At 42.7% G+C, this 16,803-nt stretch overlaps 1 protein-coding gene across 4 annotated transcripts in view; it reads left to right on the top strand.

Moving 5' to 3' along the window:
• TRAF5 (TNF receptor associated factor 5) overlaps nt 1-16,803 on the top strand; it is a 46,491-nt gene that overhangs the window by 16,571 nt on the left and 13,117 nt on the right. For all 4 annotated transcript variants that reach the window (XM_059938576.1, XM_059938548.1, XM_059938568.1 and 1 more), the window contains 3 exons: nt 12,021-12,239; nt 13,229-13,286; nt 14,952-15,053. In XM_059938576.1, coding sequence (XP_059794559.1) covers nt 12,022-12,239; nt 13,229-13,286; nt 14,952-15,053 — 378 coding nt within the window. In that variant the 5' untranslated portion in view covers nt 12,021. The remainder of the gene's footprint in view (nt 1-12,020; nt 12,240-13,228; nt 13,287-14,951; nt 15,054-16,803) is intronic.

Raw genomic sequence — 16,803 nt, 5'->3', positions numbered from 1 at the left:
GCTGTCAAATCCAGTCATTAGCAGTAGGGATCTCAGACCTAGTAGTGGGTGGAAGGTCACACAGGCTGAATGGGAGTTACTTTGGGGTAAGCAGCACTGATTAAATCCCAAATAGGGAGAAACACGAGACTGTGCTGTAGCAGTGGGTGTGATGGGGAAGGACCAGACAGCAGACCCCAGTACTAGCTTCCAGGAGTTCATGTGCTGCTGTCTCTCTGGGATGCCTTATCTCTCTAGACCTTACGTTCCTGACATAGATCTAAACCTGTTATGTCAAATGTCATCACTAAAATGACAACCAAATTACTTGCAAAGTAAAAAAAAAAAAAAAAAAAAAATTAGCGCCTTGGGCAGTGTTAAAACAATTATTGATACCACAAAGAAAACGTGGCCATTCCTCAGAATCATATAATTTATTCTGGAAGAGATGTTAGATGTCAGCTGGTCTGAGTCACCCCCATTTCTCTAAGACTGTCCCTAAGGCACTCCAGCCTGGATATGTCTCCTACCGGCATCCTGCACTTTCTTCTCTCCTTCATCCTCTCCCATTGGTGCCATCATTTACTCAGCCCTCCAAACTGGAACCTGGGAGTCATTCTCCATGTCCTCTCACTCGGCCCTTCCATCAAACCCATTTCTGAATCTATGCATTTTCTCTCAAGAATGCCTCACGAACATAGCTTCTCTTTGCCCCTGCCTTAGATCGGGCTGTCGTCATTCCTCCTTTGGTCTGTTTTAGTTGCTTCTTCCCCTCAAATCCCCACCTCGGCCTGTCCTTTATGTCTGTCATCCCTAAAGAGATGAAAACCATGGAGTGAAAACTGGACTTCCTGACCAGCATACACTCAGGGCTCTTCACAATGTGCTCTTCCCCTCTTTCCACACACACATCTCACAGAGACCTTTCTAGGTGTTCCCAGCTGGGAATTTAGTTGCACAGGGGATGGCAAAACCGGGAAGCCAAACAGGACACTCGGAGTGAGGCAACTCCAAGATGACTCATAGCGGGAAGCTGCCCACCCTCTCTGGAGCGGAAGGGACGAAGAGAGGAGATGGTGTTTCCAGAGCTTGGGAGCCAGGGACCTGCCTGGTGGAGCTAGTCCACAGACAGAGGGGCCGTTGGTGGGGATTAAAGCTGTGGAGGAGCCCGGTCACTGTTGAGATGCTGCCTAACACTGAGGGATGAAGGAGGAATGGTCTACTCCTCCCTTCCTCCTACCCTGCAGCCTTCTGCCAGTGTCTCTCATTGGCTGAACGGAGCCAGAAGCCAGGGGACCCTGGAAACACAGTTTTGGGGGGCCAACCCCCTTGATGATGCAGACCAGGGCAGAGGCAGGGCAGAGGATGGATCTGAGAGCAAACAGGCGGATGACTGGCGTGTTCCCCTAATTCCACTTCAGCTACAGTTGATCATTAACTGTTCCTGAACTTTGTGATACCCTCTGGGAAATTGTTTTATCTCCTTCATTTAGAAAATGCTTCCTCCTTCTTCAAGACCAGTGGAGATGTTTTCTCCTCTCTGGAATCAGCACAGACACCTCAGAAAGCATTAGCTACCCCTCATCTGGGCTCCAGCAGCTTGTTTAAATCTCTCTTGGGGGGACTAGCCAGGAGGGTATTGCCATATATTATTCCTGGGTCTGATTTCCTCTGCTCTGCTTGGAGACCCTCAAGGGCAGATGTGTTGTCACAGGTCTCCGCATTCTCAGGACCCAACCCAGGACAAGTACATGCTGAGTGTGTGCAGGGATGTACAAACAAGGGATCTGTGGGAGTGTCTTCCCACGGGGTCACAGCTGGTGGGCAGAGCAGGAGTTGAGCCCAGGTCTCTGGCCCTGTACCCTTTTCACTCTGGGATTTGATCTTGAACTTTCAAGAATCAGAACTTGAAAACCCTGAAGACAGTTCCTGGGCTTATGTGCTATGAGGTGAAATATAATACATAAAAGCATTCCTGAGTTTTCCAAACCTTCATTAATCTATACAAGATGCTGGGAGACTGTGGAAGTAGTGTGGACAGACAGACAAGGACCTTCCTTCTTTTCGGGTTAAACCCGAGACTGAATTCTGCTAGACGTGTGTCCTTTTTATTGTAAGGAAAAGCCAAACTCATGCTGCTTCAGAATGTTAGATTATGTATTATGTGTTCCCCAAAAATGAGTCAGAAGAAATATCTAAGTAAAGGGGAAGAGTGGGGTCAGGTTGAGTGCCTAGATATACCAGATATTAAAGTACATGACAAAGCTTCTCAAAAAAAGGAAGAAAGGAGGAAAGGAAGGAAGGAAGGAGGGAAGGGAGGAAGGGAGGGAGGGAGGGAGGGAATATTTTAAATCGTGACATCCTAGCCTTTCTTTGGAATTTCTAGAAAATTCTCAGGGAAAAGATGCATCAACTTACGAAGCTTAAAAATGGCATTTAAAAGAAACTCAATAAGAGTTCTTAGGTAGCAGATGGGATATGATCTTCTCTTGTCTTTCTTGGTTTGAGTTAATAACTCTTCAGCAAGAGGACCATTATGATTCCATCAATGGCAGGAATAGACACAGTTTACTGCAGTAAGGAGATATATACGCTCTAATAGTAATTTTGATGATTTTTTTTTCTTATTTATAAGAACCGAAATCTTTTGCTGTTCCTGTTACATAAGCTATTAAGCCCAGAGGGGAAAGATTTTAATAAAATGGAGCTCTTATTTCCACTAAATAGCAGCCTGGGAATGACAGAGTACCAGCTGGAAATGTTGAATTGGTTAGAGAAATATATTTGTTAGACAAAGAAATGTCAGCCTTTATAGTTGTATTATTGGGGCTCTCTAATGTCAGCCAGCACAGTGCATTGATTCCATTTTTGGAGCTGAGTCACAGGCCTGAAGGAGCTTCAGAAGATGGAGACAGACCCTGCCCTGGGAAACTTCCCTGCTCGGTTTCTGTATAAGAACATCGCCCTGAAACATCTCAAGTCCATATTGTAGAGCAAAGCCCAAGTGCTTATTTTTTTGTATCTAGTGAGATTAAAAACTCGATTGCATAAAAAACAAATATTGGACAAGACAACACTGGAGAGTGAACAAGGTCAGCGGATGACTTAGGCCTGCTGACCAGGGCCGGGTAAGACACACAGTGGTAGGGAGAGTGTGGCCGGGGTGTCCTGTCCTCCACTGGCCATCCAGCAGGAGCAAGGAGACTATCTGTGAGGGTCACATGCTGGGCCTGCCAGTACAAAGACTGACAAGGAGCAGGCCACCGGGCAGCCTGATAGACCAATGGTCCCAAAAGTGGGCTTCAGGGGCCCCGGGGTGCTGGAGCAGCTCTTACTGGGACATGGGCTTCCTACAGCTAATGGGCTCTTGCATCATTCAGGTATGTTCAGGCACAGAATTGACAACTTTGACTTGGAATTTTTCCCCAAGGAGAGCAGACTGTTAAGCATTTACCACCACACCACTGCCTGGGGCTCCCTGAGACCCTTTCAGGGGATCTGCATGGGCAAAACTATCGGCATAAGAATACTAAGATGTCATTTTCCACCTTTACTCTCCTTTAATGAGTATACAGTGGTGTTTTCCAGAAGCTACATGACATGTGATAATGCAACAGACTGAATGCAGTGTAGATAAGAGAATCCAGCTATCTTCTCTTAAGCCCAAACAGAGATGTGCAAAAATGTAAAAAAAAAAAAAAAAAGCCACTCTTCTCACTAATCTTTTTTCTTTTGGAAAATGATTATTTTTCATAAAAATATTATTTATGTTAACATATAATTGGCTCATTATTATCTTAAAGTGAATTAATAAACAAATATTTTCTTTAATTCCTCAATTTTACTCTCAAATATGGTAAATATTAATAAATATAACCGACATAAGCAAAAACTCTTTGGGAGTCCTCAAATTTTTTTTTTAACATTTTTATAGGAGTATAATTGCTTTACAATGTTGTGTTAGTTTCTGCTGTATAACAAAGTGAATCAGCCATATGCATATGTATATCCCCATATCCCCTCCCTCTTGCATCTCCCTCCCACCCTCCTTATCCCACCCCTCTAAGTGGTCGCAAAGCACCGAGCTGATCTCCCTGTGCTATGCAGCTGCTTCCCACTAGCTATCTGTTTTACATTTGGTAGTGTATATACGTCAGTGTTACTCTCTCACTTCGTCCCAGCTTACCCTTCCCCATCCCTGTGTCGTCAAGTCCATTGTCTACGTCTGCATCTTTTTTCCTGTCCTGCCCCTAGGTTCTCCAGAACCGTTTTTTTTGTTTGTTTGTTTATTTTTAGATTCCATATGTATGTGTTAGCATACGGTATTTGTTTTTCTCTTTCTGACTTACTTCACTCTGTATGACAGACTCTAGGTCCATCCACCTCACTACAAATAACTCAATTTCGTTTCTTTTTATGGCTGAGTAAGATTCCGTTGTATGTATGTGCCACATCTTCTTTATCCATTCATCTGTCGATGGACACTTAGGTTGCTTCCACATCATGGTTATTGTAAATAGTGCTGCAATGAACATTGGGGTGCATGTGTCTTTTTGAATTATGGTTTTCTCAGGGTATATGCCCAGTAGTGGGATTGCTGGGTCATATGGTCGTTCTGTTTTTAGATTTTTAAGGAACCTCCATACTATTCTCCATAGTGGCTGTATCAATTTACATTCCCACCAACAGTGCAAGAGGGTTCCCTTTTCTCCACACCCTCTCCAACATTTATTGTTTGTAGATTTTTTGATGATGGCCATTCTGACTGGTGTGAGGTGATACCTCATTGTAGTTTCAATTTACATTTCTCTAATGATTAGTGATGTTGAGCATCCTTTCGTGTGTTTGTTGGCAATTTGTATATCTTCTTTGGAGAAATGTCTATTTAGATTTTCTGCCCATTTCTGGATTGGGTTGTTTGTTTTTTTGATATTGAGCTGCCTGAGCTGCTTGTAAATTTTGGAGATTAATCCTTTGTCAGTTGCTTCATTTGCCAATATTTTCTCCCATTCTGAGGGTTGTCTTTTCGTCTTGTTTATGGTTTCCTTTGCTGTGCAAAAACTTTTAAGTTTCATTAGCTCCCATTTGCTTATTTTTGTTTTTATTTCCATTTCTCTAGGAGGTGAGTCAAAAGGGATCTTGCTGTGATTTATGTCATAGATGTTCTGCCTATATTTTCCTCTAAGAGTTTTGTAGTGTCTGACCGTACATTTAGGTCTTTAATCCATTTTGAGTTTATTTTTGTGTATGGTGTTAGGGAGTGTTCTAATTTCATTCTTTTATGTGTAGCTGTCCAGTTTTCCCACCACCACTTATTGAAGAGGCTGTCTTTTCTCCACTGTATATTCTTGCCTCCTTTATCAAAAATAAGGTGACCATATGTGCATGGGTTTATCTCTGGGCTTTCTATCCTGTTCCATTGATCTATATTTCTGTTTTTGTGTCAGTACCATACTGTCTTGATTACTGTAGCTTTGTAGTATAGTTTGAAGTCAGGGAGCCTGATTCCTCCAGCTCCATTTTTCTTTCTCAAGATTGCTTTGGCTATTCGGGGTCTTTTGTGTTTCCATACAAATTGTGAATTTTTTTGTTCTAGTTCTGTGGAAAATGCCATTGGTAGTTTGAGAGGGATTGCACTGAATCTGTAGATTGCTTTGGGTAGTATAGTCATTTTCACAATGTTGATTCTTCCAATCCAAGAGCATGGTATATCTCTCCCTCTCTTTGTATCATCTTTAATTTCTTTCATCAGTGTCCTATAGTTTTCTGCATGCAGGCGTTTTGTCTCCTTAGGTAGGTTTATTCCTAGGTATTTTATTCTTTTTGTTGCAGTGGTAAATGGGAGTGTTTCTTTAATTTCTCTTTCAGATTTTTTCATCATTAGTGTATAGGAATGCAACAGATTTCTGTGCATTAATTTCGTATCCTGCTACCTTACCAAATTCATTGATTAGCTCTAGTAGTTTTCTGGTAGCATCTTTAGGATTCTCTATGTAGTGTATCATGTCATCTGCAAACAGTGACAGCTTTATTTCTTCTTTTCCAGTTTGGATTCCTTTTATTTCATTTTCTTCTCTGATTGCTGTGGCTAAAACTTCCAAAACTATGCTGAATAATAGTGGTGAGAGTGGGCAACCTTGTCTTGTTCCTGATCTTAGAGCAAATGGTTTCAGTTTTCCACCATTGAGAATGATGTTGGCTGTGGGTTTGTCATATATGGCCTTTATTATGTTGACGTAAGTTCCCTCTGTGCCTACTTTCTGCAGAGTTTTTATCATAAGTGGGTGTTGAATTTTGTCGAAAGCTTTTTCTGCATCTATTGAGATTATCATATGGTTTTTATCCTTCAGTTTGTTAATATGGTGTATCACATTGATTGATTTGCGTATATTGAAGAATCCTTGCATTCCTGGGATAAACCCCACTTGATCATGGTGTTTGATCCTTTTGGTGTGCTGTTGGATTCTGTTTGCTAGTATTTTGTTGAGGATTTTTGCATCTATGTTCATCAGTGATACTGGCCGGTAGTTTTCTTTTTTTGTGACATCTTTGTCTGGTTTTGGTATCCAGGTGATGGTGGCCTCCTAGAATGATTTTGGGAGTGTTCCTCCCTCTGCTATATTTTGGAAGAGTTTGAGAAGGATAGGTGTTAGCTCTTCTCTAAATGTTTGATAGAATTGCCTGTGAAGCCATCTGGTCCTGGACTTCTGTTTGTTGGAAGATTTTTAATCACAGTTTCAACTTCAGTGCTTGTGATTGGTCTGTTTATATTTTCTCTTTCTTCCTGGGTCAGCCTCGGAAGGTTGTGCATTTCTAAGAATTTGTCCATTTCTTCCAGGTTGCCCATTTTATTGGCATATAGTTGCTTGTAGTAATCTCTCATGATCCTTTGAATTTCTGCAGTGTCAGTTGTTACTTCTCCTTTTTCATTTCTACTTCTGTTGGTTTGAGTCTTCTCCCTTTTTTTCTTGATGAGTCTGGCTAATGGTTTATCAATTTTGTTTATCTTCTCAAAGAACCAGCTTTTAGTTTTATTGGTCCTTGCTATTGTTTCCTTCATTTCTTTTTCATTTATTTCTGATCTGATCTTTATGATTTCTTTCCTTCTGCTAACTTTGGGGTTTTTTTGTTCTTCTTTCTTTAATTGCTTTAGGTGTAAGGTTAGGTTGTTTACTTGAGATTTTTCTTGTTTCTTGAGGTAGGAGTGTATTGCTATAAACTTCCCTCTTAGAACTGCTTTTGCTGCCTTCCATAGGTTTTGTGCTGTTCTGTATTCATAGTCATTTGTTTCTAGGTATTTTTTGATTTCCTCTTTGATTTCTTCAGTGATCTCTCGGTTATTTAGTAGTGTATTGTTTAGCCTCCATGTATTTGTATTTTTTACAGTTTTTTTTTTCCTGTAATTGATACCTAGTCTCATAGCATTGTGGTCGGAAATGATACTTGATACGATTTCAATTTTTAAAAATTTACCAAGGTTTGATTTGTGACCCAAGATATGGTCTATCCTGGAGAATGTTCCATGAGCACTTGAGGAGAAAGTGTATTCTGTTGTTTTTGGATGGAATGGCCTATAAATATCAATTAAGTCCACCTTGTTTAATGTGTCATTTAAAGCTTGTGTTTCCTTATTTATTTTCATTTTGGATGATCTGTCCATTGGTGAAAGTGGGGTGTTAAAGTCCCCTACTATGATTGTGTTACTGTCGATTTCCCTTTTATGGCTGTTAGCATTTGCCTTACGTATGGAGGTGCTCCTATGTTGGGTGCATAAATATTTACGATTGTTATATCTTCTTCTTGGATTGATCCCTTGATCATTATGTATTATCCTTCTTTGTCTCCTGTAATAGTCTTTATTTTAAAGTATATTTTGTCTGATATGAGAAATGCTACTCCAGCTTTCTTTTGATTTTCCTTTTGCATGGAATATCTTTTTCCATCCCCTCACTTTCAGTCTGTATGTGTCCCTAGGTCTGAAGTGGGTCTCTTGTAGACAGCATATATATGGGTCTTGTTTTTGTATCCATTCAGCCAGTCTGTGTCTTTTGGTTGGAGTGTTTAATCCATTTACATTTAAGGTGATTATAGATATGTATGTTCCTACTACCATTTTCTTAATTGTTTTGGCTTTGTTTTTGTAGGTCTTTTCCTTCTCTTGTGTTTCCTGCCTAGAGAAGTTCCTTTAGCATTTGTTGTAAAGCTGGTTTGGTGGTGCTGAATTCTCTTAACTTTTGCTTGTCTGTAAAGATTTTAATTTCTCCATCAAATCTGAATGAGGTCCTTGCTAGGTAGCATAATCTTGGTTGTAGGTTTTTCGCTTTCATCACTTGAAATATTTCCTGCCACTCCCTTCTGGCTTGCACAGTTTCTGCTGAACGATCAGCTGTTAACCTTATGGGAATTCCCTTGTATGTTATTTGTTGCTTTTCCCTTGCTACTTTTAATATTTTTTTCTTTGTATTTAATTTTTGATAGTTTGGTTAATATGTCTCGGCATGTTTCTCTTTGGGTGTATCCTTTATGTACTCTCTGTGCTTCCTGGACTTGATTGACTATTTCCTTTCCCATCTTAGGGAAGTTTTCGACTATAATCTCTTCAAATATTTCCTCAGACCCTTTCTTTTTCTCTTCTTCTTCTGGGACCCCTATAATTCAAATGTTGGTGCATTTAATGTTGTTCCAGATGTCTCTGAGACTGTCCTCAATTCTTTTCATTCTTTTTTCTTTATTCTGCTCCCTGGCAGTTATTTCCACCATTTTATCCCCCAGCTCACTTATCCGTTTTTCTGTTTCAGTTATTCTGCTACTGATTCCTTCTAGAGTATTTTTAATTTTGGATCATCTTTACTATCATTACCCTGAATTTGTTTTCAGGTAGGTTGCCTATTTCATCTTCATTTATTTTGTCTTGTAGGTTTTTACCTTGCTCCTTCGTCTGTAACATATTTTTTGTCATTTCTTTTTTTTTTTTTTGATGGGTGGTGCTGTATTCCTGTCTTACTGGTTTTTTGGCCTGAGACATCCAGCCCTGGAGTTTGCAGGCAGTTGGATAGAGTCAGGTCTTGGTACTGAGATGAGGACCTCCAGGAGGCCTCACTCTGATTAATATTCCCTGGGGTCTGAGGTTCTCTGTTAGTCCAGCAGTTTGGATTCGGAGCTCCCACCACAGGAGCTCAGGCCCGACCTCCGGCCTGGGAACCAAGATCTCACAAGCTTCATGGTGTGGTTAAAAAAAAAAAAGAAAGAATGAATGAAAGAAAGAAAAAAAGGAGCAGTACAATATCAAAGAATAAAGAACAAAGTAAAGTAAGAAAGATAAAAAATATATTAGGAAAAATAAACCTATAATTGAAACCACTGGTTGCTGGGGGTTCCTCCTGTGCCCTTAGGAGTCTGTGGTCCCTCACCAGTGCCTAGTAGGTGCCCTAGTTGTCCTCACATTTTTTAAAAGATGTTATTCTGTAGAGTGGTTTTTGGTTCATAGCAAAATTGAGTGGAAGGTAGAGAAAGACAGACAGAGACACAGATGAGCACATTAAATTCTTGTGCTAGGAAAGAGGATAGAATGTAGTGGAGGGGAACCCAAACTGAGTTTTGTACATCCTACTCCCTTGTTCTGGGGGCTCAACAGGCCTTCTGCTTTAGGGTATATCTCTGAGGGTCCAAATTTAGATGCTCTGTGACATAGACACGAGTGTGATCTTGAGAGAGAATCCTACAGGGGCACAGGACGTGAATTGTCCTCCTCCCTTGGGACTAGAGGACACAGGACAGATTAGGGCAGTTTGGAATAGGTTCTCCCCCTTCTCTGAGAGAAAGGTGAGTCTTGGTTATTAGGTTGTGTGTGTACATCAAGTGCTGTGCCTCTTCATCATCATAATTAAAACTTTTTTGTTAAATCTCAAGAGTAAACAACGTTAAAGGGGGGACAATCACATCTTGTTCTGCTCACCTACCACCCTTGAAATTCTGCAGGAAACATGCAGGGAGGAAAACATGGGGCTTTGGTCTCAAACCCCAGGATAAAGAAAAAAATCCCCTGGTCTGCTGGGCTTCTCCAGAGAGAAAGCTTTATTTACTGAAAGAGGCCAGTTGCTTCCTCTGCTCCATTCATCCAGGCCACAGCCCGGACTCAGCAGCTGACCTGGGCAGAGCTTAGGGTTGAATGGGGCAACCCATCTCTTGCCTACGTGGTCAGGCCACACAGCTGCTCCCAGGCCCAGCTGAACTTGTCAGCTCCAGGAGAATCATGAGGGATCCCAAGAACAAGCCAAAGCAAGCAAGCCTGAAGGCCAAGCCTTCCTGTACCACAGCCACATGGAGGGATGTCACCCCCAAGGACCACCCATCCTTTCACTGTTTGCAGACACTGAAACCACCACATCTGGCACTGTGCCAAAAGTAGCAGCATGCCTCCAGGGGAGACAGATTGTTGTTAACCTGGGGACCACTGGTGGGGATCCCAAGGGTCCTTAAGGGTACACATGTAAGGTGTGTGTGCTATTTTATAGGGACAAGGTCTAGAGTTTTCATCAAATTTTCAAAGCCAGGGGAAGTCCTTGATCAGAAAAGGTTAAGAATCACTATGTTATGACTCATTTATTTTGTAACTGGAAGTTTGCACCTCTGAATTTCCCTCACCTATTAGAAAAAAAAAAAAAAAAGAATTACTATGTTAGAGGCCAGTACTACTTAGAGCTGCCCTGCTGAGGATCTCACAAAAAGTCCATTGAATAACATTAACTCAACAAATAGCTGAATTGTTCTCCATGCCTGGCTTAGTGCCAAGGGCTGGAAACGCAACAGTGAGCAAGACCAGATGCTATCTGTGCGTCACTGAGGAGCATAGATATAAATAAAATAATCACACAAATGCGTGTCCAATCTCAAATCAAGCGTTGCTCTGAAGGAATGGAACCTGGTTCTATGACAGATATAGCAGTGGATGAATGGTTTTTTGGTTTTGTATATTTTTTAAATTTTTGGATGGGTAATATATCTATATTCAAAAATTCAAAAGGATTATAAGCAAAAAATCCACCCCCCCCACACACTTACCTTTATCCCCTAGCCACTCCCTGGAAGCCTTGCATGTTTTACAGACTGATGAGTAGATCTCCTGCTGTTAGACCAGGGGGAGAAGAAAAGGCTTACCTGAGAATATGAAGCTTGCAATGAAATTTGAAGCATGAATATGAGTTAACTAAATGAGGAGGCCTGGAAGGGGATAGGGGAAGCATGGAGGCAACAGCTTGTACAAAGGCCCTGTGGCAGAAGACAGCATGATGTATTAGAAGAACTAAAAGAAGGCCTGTGTGGTTGGAGTGCAGGAAGCAAGAGGAGGAGAGGTCCAGGATGCTACTGGGTGGGGAGGATGCATTCTTGTAGCCTGCTTAGCACCATGGGCTTTAACCTAAGAGCACTGGGAAGCCACTGAATGATGAGGAGAGATAATCTTCCATCATACTTGTATTTTGAAAGTATCACCCTGCCTATAGTATGGAGAATGGATTGGAGGGAAAGCAGTTAATGGGCTTTTATTTAGCTCAGGTGAGAAATGGTGTGGCTTGGTGGTGGTGATGTATTTATATATTTTGCACGGAATGTATTGGTATACAAAGTTCTTGCTTCTAAAAAATGTTAACAAAACGTTTGTTTCAATTTTCTCAACTGAGTGGAAGAAAAATCCACAACCAGAGTTTACTCAGAATGTAGTTAACACCTGGCTATATTTTGCCCAAGCATGTAGCCACACTGAAGGATAATTTAGCATCCTGTTGATGGACAATGGGCTGAAGTCTCACTGAATCCTGCTAGAAGTTATCTGGTCCAGCCTCCCGCTGAGCGCCCCAAAGCCACCTCCCCTCTGCAGGAGCCCTCTAGTGGCAGGAGGTTGTTACTATGGTTACAAAGTCATAACAGAAGGACCCTGTGGGTGATGTTCACTAATCAGGGAACAGATGATTCAAACACCTGATGGCTGTAGTTGCTGTGGTGTTTGCACACTGAATTTTCCTTCTCTTCTCCTGATCCCCCAGAATGGCTTGTTCTGAGGAGCAAGGAGGTGTCCCCTGTGGCTTCTTCCGCCAGAATTCTGGCAACTCCATGTCTTTGGACTTTGAGCCGGATGCAGAGTACCAGTTTGTGGAGCAGCTGGAAGAGCGCTACAGATGTGCCTTCTGCCGCTCAGTGCTTCACAACCCCCACCAGACGGGCTGTGGGCACCGCTTCTGCCAGCACTGCATCCTGTCGCTGAGGTGAGCGCTCAGGGCCTGCGCTCCCGCCAGAAGCGGACAGGGCTGTTCCTGGGATCTACGTGTCATCTGTGGCCACTCAACTGTAATCGTGGTCTCGGGAATTGCTGTGTTTGGCCACAGAACCACGAATATGAGGACGGGCTCTCCCAGCGCCCTTCTCTGAGAGCCTGAGGAGTAATCTTCATTTTTTTCCGTCTTATTGATAGTCACCTTTCCTGAAAATTCAGACCACACCTGTTTTGCACACGAAGGCAAACCTCGGTGCACAGTCCATGTGAGGAAGGACCTGTATCTCATGGGGGTCTTTCCTGTAGGCGCCCTGACCTTTCCTTACCTTGAGGCAGAGGTGGTGTCGCATCTGGAAGGTTCCTTGCCGCCATGGATACTCTGTCGACTCCCCGGCAGCTGGGTTGTGCCATTTTGAGGTGGAGGCCAGGAGAGACATGGAAGCAGGCTTTGGGGGTTTATACAGGGACGCCACGGAAGTTGTACCCTTCCAAGCTTGGAAAGGGGGTTATTACAGCACCTTCTCATTCATTCCTGGGTTCGTTCATTCAGCACCTGTGTGTTCCAGACACCTCGCTAAACCAAGCTCTAGTGCACAGAAGTGAAGAGCTGGAGGTCCAGTGTGACACAGGACCCTCTAGAATCTTCTGTTCTAGTGAAGGTGCAAGTTGAGGTACAGTGTGATAGCATAGGACTGCCGAGGGAACGTTGGCAGAGGACATTTGACTCTGTCTGCGGGACTCCCTCTTTGACTCACGTCCTGGAGGATGAATGGGAGTTTCTCAGGCAGACTGAGGAGGTGCTGAAGTTGGGGTACTGGGGGGCCCCTTCTGGGAGGAGGGAACAGCATGAATAAAGACAGGGCCTGGCCTGCTCAGGGGGAACTTCAAGGGGTCAGGCGTGGCTGAAGCGCCGGGGCTGCTCTTGGATGGTCTGTTGAGGTCAACCCTTAATTCTGGCTTCATTTTGATTTTTCTTTCCAGAGAATTAAACGCAGTCCCACTCTGCCCTGTAGATAAAGAGGTGATCAAATCTCAGGAGGTAAGATAATCATGCTTTGGGTTAGCAGTTCTCTGGGTGATGGAACAGCCAGTGTCCTGGGTTGAACTGGACAGAGAAGTTGGAGCAGGAGAGCGGGAGGGGGAGCTTCCTTGGAGTCCATATTCCTCTACTGTGGGGTAAGGTGGGACCCCCCTCCCACCCCTCTTTGAGAGAGGCCAGTTTGAGTCCTTACTGACCCCCCCAGGATTCTTCTCCCACTTCTTCTTTACCCTCTTCCTGTACTAGCTCCAGTTACCGTGAGTCACTTGCAGAAATGAAACACCCTGCTTCCTGGAATCACTTTCTCAACTGTTTAGTCTCTAAAACTTTCTTTTATTATTATTATGTCTAACAATAGCTTTATTGAGATACAATGCATTTGCCATAAAATTTGCCTTTAAAGTGTACATGTTTCTGGGGTGTGTGCCTAGGAGTGGAATGACTGGGTCTCATGGTAGCTCTATGTTTAACATTCTGAGGCACTGCCAGGCTAGTTTCCAAAGCAGCTGCACCATTTTACATTCTTACCAGCAAGGTATGAGAGTTCTAACTTCTTCACATCCTTACCAAAATACGTTGTGGCCCATCTTTTTGATTATAGTGTTCCTAGTTGGTATGAAGAGGTATGTCGTTGGTTTTGATTCTCTAATGATTAATGACGCTGAGCATTTTTTCATGTGCTTGGCCATTTGGGTATCTTCTTTGTAGAGATTCCTATTCAAATCCTTTGCCGATTTTTTAAGTGAATTGTTTGTCTTTTTAGTCAAATGTTCATGCTCCTTCTCTCTGCTCTTATGATAACGTTTTCCAAATGCTTAGCTGTACTTGTGTCTGCCTCACCCACTAGGCCAGGGGTTGGCATACTACAACATGGGATTTGTTGGGATAAATCCAGCCTACCACCTGTTTCTGTATAGCCTGTGAGCTAAGAATGGTTTTTATAGTTTTAAATCACTGAAAAAACTCAAAAGAAGGGTACACAGGAACTCTGTACTATTTTTACAACTTCTTGTGAGTCTTTATTTCAAAACAAAAATTTATTTTATGAATCAAAAGAAGGATAATGTTTTGTGACATGTGAAAATTATATGAAATTCACAATTCAGTGTCCATAAATAACGTTTTATTGGAACACAGGCATGCTTGTTCATTTAAGTATCATGTACAGTAGGGTTGAATACTTGCAACAGAGAACATTGCAACGTGGTTGGCAAAGCTGAAAATATTTACTGTCTGACCCTTTACGGAGAAAGTTTGCCAACCCCTGGCTTGTGCTGAAAAGTAAGTCAGCACAGCTTCAGTGACACCACCTGATGACTAATGCAAACGTTCACCCTGGGACAGGAAGCTGAAAGCATCACCCTCATCCACAGCCCCACCTCTTGACCTTTGAGCATGGGGGGTCAAGTTCACCACGAGATTCTCCTAGCTTCAGCCTACTGCACTAAGCATTAAATTACCTGGCTTGTGTGTTTGGTGGCCTGTCAGATGTATCTGAGACAGCCTTTTCTTTTATGGTGGTGAATCTGGTATTTCCATTCCAACCACTGACTGGAAGTTTCCACCCAACGTTTGAGATGTACTTGAAGACCAAATTAATAATAGCTTCCTTCATGTTGCTCTAAAGCTTTGGAGTGTGTGAGACCTACTATGTTTATCTTTTAGGTGTTTAAAGACAATTGCTGCAAAAGAGAAGTCCTCAATTTATATGTATTTTGCAAAAATGCTCCTGGATGTAATGCCAAGATTATTCTGGGAAGATACCAGGTTGGTATTACTGGTGAACAATATTTGCCTTTGCTATTTTTCCAGTGACATGTACTGAACATTTTTATGTGACAGTTACTGGGCTAAGCATGGTGTGGAGATTCATTGGGTTGCCCTCAGAGAATTCTTGTCTAGTGGTACACTTGGCTACAGTGCAGCACACCGAGGGCTAAGGTGTGAAATTAATCTCACGTGAAGAGATTCATTTTGTATGGAACACATGGAGGACATACCATGTGTGCTAGACCTTAACTTGTGGGTTAGGGCTATTGATCCAAAAGAGAAGATGTGAGACATGCTGGGCAAAAGAAATGGTCAAGCAAGGACACGTCATTTTTGGAAAACTGTGAAGGATTTGGGATTCCTAGGATGGGAGCCAGGGCATGACTGCAGAAAGACACAATTGTAAGGTTCCCTGCCTGGAAGCATTTGCAGGTGCTGGGGTGGGTGTTTCCTAGCTGCTGTGGGCCCTGCTGTCTTAGACGTTGTGATCTAAGGCAGATGACACAGACCAGAACAGGGCTAGAATGTAGTGTAAAGGTGAAGCATTGGTATGAGATGCAAACAAACGAGGTGTAGGGGAGGTGAAGGGTCGTCGAGTTCCTTTCAGATGAAGCTGTCCTACCTTGCTCTTGCATCCAGTGGTGGAAGGTTGTTAAATAGGAAGCAGGAAACGTGGCTCTGCCACAGCAAGCCCATGTCAGGTTCAATCACACTATGAATGAATACAAGGCAGGCATCTCTAGCTTCCAGGGAATTGCTAGGAGGATGCTACAAGTTTCCCTTCCCAGCCACACGTTTTGGAATGTATTTCAGGTGATTCAATCTTTTCCCCATCATGCCTCTGAACCCCTAGGCACTGAGCTCATAAATGTGTAAATGATTTCCTTGTTAACCCAAGAATTTCTTTGGAAGTTCACAGAAGGTTTTTGTGTTTTCCTAAGACAGTCCCTCGCCACTTGTTTTGATAGTCAGGTCCTAGAGCAAGCAGGGCCTCTTTACCAACTTTGTTGTCACTAAGCCTGTACAGGAAATGAGGCTCATTGATCAGCTCTAGTGACCAGATCCTCAGCTTCTGCAGAAGAGTGGCTGGTTTATTTTCACCTGTTTCTTTTGTATTTCCTCTCATTCCCTGTTCTCCTTCGCCTTGCGAGTAAGGTGTAGGATCTCACAGGTAGCAGAGTCTTGATGAATGTTGACGGTTTTGGTGAGAGCTCAGGGGTAGCACCCATGGATTTTGGAGAAGAGGTAGATGTCAGTTGTCACTGTCTCTCATTACTAGAGGCAAAGGAGAATAGCTATAATATTTATTTACCTCCTATAGAAAAACTGTGTGCTCTCTTAAGGGCTCAGCAAACTGTTTCTGTCAGGAGCCAGATAGTAAATACTTTAAGCTTTGCCGGCCGTACAGTGTCTGTCGCAGCTACCTGACTCTCCCATCTCAGAGGGAAAGCAGTCATAGCCAATATGTGAGACATAGGTTTGGCTGTTCTCCGTAAAACTTTATTTACAGAAACAGGTAGCAGGCCAGATTTGGCCCAAGGGTCGTAGCTTGCCTACTCCGTTTTAAAGGATCTTGTGGTGGGGAACAAACTCCTTAGGAGTTTGATACCTTGTCAGCACCACAGTAACTTGCAGTGTTATCCACAGGTTTTGTTAAGACATGCCTGCTTTTAAAAATCTGTAACATGAAGGACACTGTCGAGTCATCATTCTCTAATATTCTGGTCAAGAACATTTCCTGACTTGA

The sequence above is a fragment of the Balaenoptera ricei genome, chromosome 1 (genome assembly GCF_028023285.1).
Source record: "Balaenoptera ricei isolate mBalRic1 chromosome 1, mBalRic1.hap2, whole genome shotgun sequence".
NCBI classification, from domain to species: Eukaryota; Metazoa; Chordata; class Mammalia; order Artiodactyla; family Balaenopteridae; genus Balaenoptera; species Balaenoptera ricei.
Note: the sequence above shows the minus strand (reverse complement) of the source record. Positions and strands in the feature narration are given on the sequence as shown.